At 55.6% G+C, this 6,000-nt stretch overlaps 1 protein-coding gene across 1 annotated transcript; it reads right to left on the reverse strand.

Moving 5' to 3' along the window:
• Nucleotides 1-23: 23 nt before the first annotated feature.
• EN1 (engrailed homeobox 1) lies at nt 24-4,297 on the reverse strand. Its single transcript, XM_049773147.1, has 2 exons — nt 3,355-4,297; nt 24-340 (listed from the first exon to the last, which is right to left on the reverse strand). Exons 1-2 carry the CDS (start codon nt 4,295-4,297, stop codon nt 24-26), a joined length of 1,260 nt encoding a protein of 419 aa, XP_049629104.1.
• Nucleotides 4,298-6,000: the final 1,703 nt, after the last annotated feature.

A 6,000-nucleotide genomic window follows, 5' to 3' on the forward strand; every position in this document is an offset into this window, starting at 1 on the left:
GCGGTGGCTGGGGCCAGCAGCGGCTACTCGCTCTCGTCTTTGTCCTGCACCGTGGTGGTGGAGTGGTTGTACAGTCCCTGCGCCATGAGGTGCAGCGCCAGGCCGTTCTTGATGCCCGTGGCCTTCTTGATCTTGGCGCGCTTGTTCTGGAACCAAATCTTGATCTGGGACTCGTTGAGACTGAGCTCCTGGGCCAGGGTCTGCCGCCGCTGCTCCGTGATGTAGCGGTTCGCCTGGAACTCCGCCTTGAGTCTCTGCAGCTGCTCCGCCGTGAATGCCGTTCGGGGCCGCTTGTCCTCCTTCTCGTTCTTCTTCTTCTTCAGCTTCCTGGTGCGAGGACCTGCAGTAGCAAATCGGGCCGGGTGGGGGTGGGAGCAGAGAGGGTAGGGGTGGGGCAGGAGGGGACGGGGAGAGGGCAGAGGAAGCTGTGAGAATGGCAAAGCCGATGGAGCCCCTAAGGTTGTCAAGGCCCCGCATCACCCTCCTCTCCCATCTGGACTCCCTTCCTCCCACTAGCCCATTACTCTCTCTCGCCTGGCTGTTGGGGTCCCTAGGCTTCCTTCTGGGGCAGCAGAAGGGCCTCGGATGGGGGGGGGAAACCAGAGGTATTATGTGCACTCAGTACACATTTACAACACAATTAACAACCGTGGAAGTCGTTTACTAGCTTAAATCTTGAACGAGATGAAGCGATATTCTGTGTAAGACCAGCCCAGCCCAGAGTTGAAGGTCAGGGGCCTGCTGGTCTCACATCAAGGAATAAAAAGAGGTTCCAGACTGGGGCTGGAAAGACATTGCGCTGGGAGGAATCACCAGCCTGTTAATGAATTCTTCCTTTTCCTTTCAAAACACACCTACATGAGGGGGCCCTACAATGAGACCTCATCTGTATATAACCCCAGGAAATAAGGGGCAAGGGGGAGTCTGTTCTTCGGGAGTCTCCTATCTCCAGTATACTATGATCTCTGCTCTGTCTCTCCCTCTTTTTCTTGGGTCCAAAGGGAGTTCCTTTCTCAGGACCCAAGGCACCACTGACCGCTTTCTTCTTTGAAGTTGTTCACCCTACCTACACGGCCTGGCCCAGGCATCTCTTCCTTGTTCCTTAGAGGAACAAGTCAGAAAGACTACCTTTTTTATTCTCCCACTCTTCCACCGCACCTCTCCAAAGCAGCGGCAATTTCAGGACTGAAAACTATGACCTAACAAAACGGAGCCACCTCTTGCTTCCCCTGCTCATCTATGGCATTTGCAAAAGCAACTAACTCCATGCTCAATGCATGCAGGGCAAAAGGAAGATAGAGATAAAATAAGTCTTGGAATGCAGGAGTTTTGCCCTTCATACCAGCAAAGAAAGAAGCTTTCCTGGGGAGGTGAACTCTAGAACAGAATATGGGATGAGGGTTGCTAGAAAGCCCAGGCCTGAAGAGAGGAGTAGAGAGATGGAAGGTTGCCTGCCACTAAAAGGCTATATCTCAAACCACCAACTCCCGTTAGAGTCTTCTGACAAGTACTGCTGGGCCTGATCTTTGTTATGGGAGCTAGTTAAGCCAAATAAAGTCCCTATAAGGCCTGCTCATGTTTGACATCACCTAAAAGGGGGGATCCAAGCCTATCAATAAAAGGGCCAGTTGAACAGAAGATTTGCCTGGGGTCGCTAGCTGTTCGGTGATAAAGGAACCCAGGTCTGCCCACTAAAACCACTCAGTCTGGGTTGAGGTTCCTTAGGCTCCCGTTTGGCCAGGGCAGAAGCAGCAGTGGGAAGGAAGAAAGTGAGAACAAAGCCATGGCCCGCTCCTAAGAGGGTGCAGAAGGGCTGGGAGGCTGAGTTTGGAGGCAGAAAGGCCTGGATTTGAATTGGTAGCATGATGGCTGTTCAGGGACAGCTCAGGAAACCAGCGTTTCTCTGGAAAGACCAGACGGAGCTGCAGCCTGCAGCGTGCATGACCGAAGCTGTCGGATGTTGTGTGTGCAGAGCCACGGACACTTGTAATAAAATCGTAGCCTCCTGGCCAACCCAAGTGCATGGCCTGACAGCTCAATCACTCTATCCATCAGGCAAGTCAATCAAAGCAGCTTTTCGGAGATTCAAGGAGCCCTACGTGTCAATAACAGGGCTCGAGATGGTGGGGGCTGATAGCGCAAATCGATCCAGCGGCAGCAGTAGAGAAGCCAGCACAAGTAAGAGCTGGTGCCCAGCTCTGAAGTGCCCAGCTCCTGCCAGACCCTAATGTCTGTACCCCCAATGGTGACCCAGAGCCCCTGAGGCCATCGTCGAGCTACCCAATAGGCCTCCACGACACTGGAGAGCTGGACAGGCCTCTGCCTACTTTTCAGTGGCCTAGCGGCTTTGATCCCAGTGGTTCTCCAAACTGGAGAGACACTGGACCCCTGTAAACTGGTTACAGGAAGATCAAGGTGAAAAGAAAAGGAAAAACAACAACAACAATAAAAACCAACAAATAGGCCCGTGGCTGGTGGAAACCTAACTGGTAGATGTCTGGAAGGTAGAAGTGAAAGAAGACAAGGATAGAGCAGGAGAATGTGGAAGAGGAATGGGGAGAAGTTCTGGAGAAAGGGGCCATCCTGCTTTCTTCCCGATTAAACCCACCGTGGCTTCTCTCCTTTCCTACCACCTGTCTGTTAGTTCTGCAGAGCTAGTGGCCAGACCTCTTGGCACTCATCTTCAGGACCAGTGCCATTCCCTGGATTCTACCCACCCGGGTCAAAATTCCTTTGCTACCCAGCTTGGGGAAGAGAAACCAAGATCAGCGTATTTGCTCGTTCTCTCATTTTCTCTCTCTCTCTCTCTTGCCGTGTGTTTTCAAATCTAGCTCAGTGAATTCTGCATAAAATGTCGAAATGGCGTTAATGTCTGTAAGAATAGTAGGCGACTATTATTTCTCTAAGCAAGCCGTGTTCGATTTCGGTAGGGTCTGGCCAGGATTGCAGATCCTAATCGCTGAATAGAACTACTAGGCCCATCTTTCCGCTGCTGGCTCTCAACGCCCTTTCCACACACAAAAAATTTTTTTAAATAAAATAAACGACTGATTCTAGAATTCCTAAGAATAATAACGATAAAAATACAAAGAAGATCCCAGGGGCTCAGAATAAAGGATCGAGGCTGGCAGGCACTTCTCTTATCCCGAGCGGCAGCCTCCTGTAGTTGGGTGGGCGCAGAGGCCGAGAGCTTCTAAACTGGGTGCACTCTGGGCCTTGACCGGGCCCCGGGTGAGCAAAAGAAGGAAAGCCTAATGAGAAGCCGGGGATGAGGGAGTCATTTGCTCCCTGGAGCAAGGCGGCTGAGTTTGGGGGGCCAGCTTGGCACCGATCGGGGGAGATGGCGGTACTCACCGGAGGACGGACGATCCGAGTAGCGCGTGCAGTAGACCCAGGCGGGCCATACCAGAGGCTGCTGCGAGTCAGTTTTGACCACGGGCCCGCCGTTGGCTGATCCCATCAGCAGGATGGCGGGGTTGCCATGCTCTGGGTACTTGGCCCCGGGGCCACCTGGGCTGCCCACGCCGCCGCCGCTGCCGCCGCTGCTGTCCGAAGGTTTCGTCGCCGCCGCCGCCGCCGCCGCCGCTGCCACTGCCGCCGCTGCAGCCGCCGCCGCCGCTGCCGCCGCCGCCGGGTTGCCAGCCTTGGACGCGCCCGTGCTGACGGTGACAGCCGGCGGGGAGCCGTCGGCCGGGCCACAGTTCGCGTCCGGGGCGCACAGGAGCGAGGCGGCGCCGGGCGCCCGCGTGCCCAGCGGGTGGACGGGGTCTCTCTCTCTACCTGCGCCGGTCTGGCCGCGGTCACGCTCCGCTCGGCCTCCTCCCGCTGCTGCTGCTGCTGCTGCTGCAACTCCTCCCGCAGCTGCCGCCGCTACCAGGAGCTGCTGCTGCGGCGGCGGCGGCTCCTTTTTGCAGCCGAAGTCCGGCCTTAGGATGTTGTCGATGAAAAAGTTGGTGGTGCGGTGCAGCTGGGCCGCGGGCGGCGGCGGCGGGTGGGGTGCCGCGAGGTGCTGCGGCGGCGGCGGCGGCGGCGGCAGGGGCGGGGGGTGCGGGGGGAGGTGCGGGTGGTGGGCCAGGGGCGGCAGGCAGGGTGCCGCGGGCGGCGAGGGGGGCGCGGGCTGCGGGGACACCGGCACGCTGTCTCCATCGCTGCCGCTGCCGCTGCTGCTGCCGCCGCCGCCGCCCGCGGGGCTGCTCAGGCTGGTGAGGTTCAGGCTCCCCGGGGCCGCCGCCGCCGCCACGGCCGCGCCGAGGCCCGAATCGCGCTGACTTTTCGGTTCCGGCTGCTGTTCTTCCATGCTCGGCCGCCCCGCCACCCCGGCCGCGGCGCCGGCCCCCGCCCCCCCGGCCTCACTCTCCACCCCACTTTGCCAGCGACCCGTTAAGGGGGTGCGCGGAGGAAGGAAGCGAGCAAGCAAGCAAGCAAGCAAGGAGGCCGACGAAGCAAGCCCCGGCGAAAGGCACGGGGCGGGTGCAAGCAAAAAAATTAAAATAAGAGCAAATATAAAATAAAATGAAATGAAAGAAAGCCCAGGCGCCTGGCCTGCTTGGATCGTTCGCTTGTTATATCGAGCAGCTAGATCAGCGATCGCTCTGTCTCTCGTCCCTCTCTCTAATTTGTAGACATCCAGATATGGAGACACTTGGCTATTTCTTTCTTTCTTTTTCTTTCTTTCTGCAACCAGATTCAAGGATTTTGTTGGAAATGGGGGATAAGCCACGGCCAAATAAAAAATAAATAAAAATTAGGTTTTCAAAAAGAGAGGGGAAAAAAAGAAAGAAAAGAATACAAGCAAAAAAAAAAAAAAAGAAAGGAAAAAAAAAAAGCTCCAGGAATTTTTTTTTCTTAAAGGAAAAAAAAAATCAGTCTTTAAAGTCTAGCCATCTTTCTAGGTAGGAGTGAGGGGTTTGACTTCCCCGAGTGTCACGCTCAGCTGTGCCCAGAGCGCGAGGCTGGCAGCGCCTTTAATCGCCTTTGCTTTTTTTTTTTTTTTTTTTTTTTTTTTTTTTTGCAGGGAGAGAGCGCGTCTCCGCCAGCGCCAGGCTGCCTTTTTTTTTTTTTTTTTTTTTTTTTTTTTTTTTTTTTTTTTTTTTTTTCAAATCTCTGACAGCTCGGATCTTTGCACAAACTCTCGCTTAAAAAAAAATCACCCAGGCACACTTTTTGCCTTCAAACCGGAAGCACGTGAGTTAAGGCCGCACGTGTGCGGGGCCAATGGCAAGCCGGGACTCGCGCTGACACCCGGGCCTCGGCCCAATGGGCGCGCGCGGGACTTTGCGGATAAATAATCCGGGGGCGGCGGCCGCGGGCGGAGTGGGGGCGTCCGCAGCGCTGGGCCCCGCGCGGCTCCGAGCCTGCCCTCCCCAGCCTCCCCCGAACCCCCTCCCCCACCTCTTTCGGACCGGGACCGAGAGAGCCCGGGAAAGGGGGGGGTTGGGGAGTTGTAAGCAAATAGAGAAGCAACTCCATAAACAACTTGTTGGAGAAATGCAAGATTATGGATGCGTGAACGGGCGCTGGGTCAGGAGGCCGCAGGGATCATCGCAGCTCTTTTGCACCCCCAGAAGAGCCAAAAACCAAACCCAACCCAACCTGTCTCTGTCTCTCTTTTTCTGGAGGGGTGTGTGTGTGTGTGTGTGTGTGTGTGTGTGTGTGTGTGTGTGTGTGTGTGTGTGTGTGTGTGTGTGTGTGTGTGTGTGTGCAGTCTAAGGGGATACGTAAGGGGGGTCGAAGACATGAAATAGACCTGGTTACTTTCAGAGATAATGGTTTATTTTTTCACGAACAGCAAGTCTTGGAGACCAGCTGCGCCAAGCTGCTCGGTTTGTTTTGTAGGTTTGCTGTGTCTATCGGTTGGCTGCACTGCGTGTCCCTTTCAGGGTTTTAGCACCCCATGCCCTTCTCTGTCCCGGCCTTCGACAATCCCCAAAGCTGTCCTAGCGCCATTAAACCAGGCGCAGAGGGCGCGAGAGAGCCTAACCCAGCACGCCAGGCGCCTGT

Source organism: Suncus etruscus, chromosome 5 (assembly GCF_024139225.1).
Source record: "Suncus etruscus isolate mSunEtr1 chromosome 5, mSunEtr1.pri.cur, whole genome shotgun sequence".
Lineage (NCBI taxonomy): Eukaryota > Metazoa > Chordata > Mammalia > Eulipotyphla > Soricidae > Suncus > Suncus etruscus.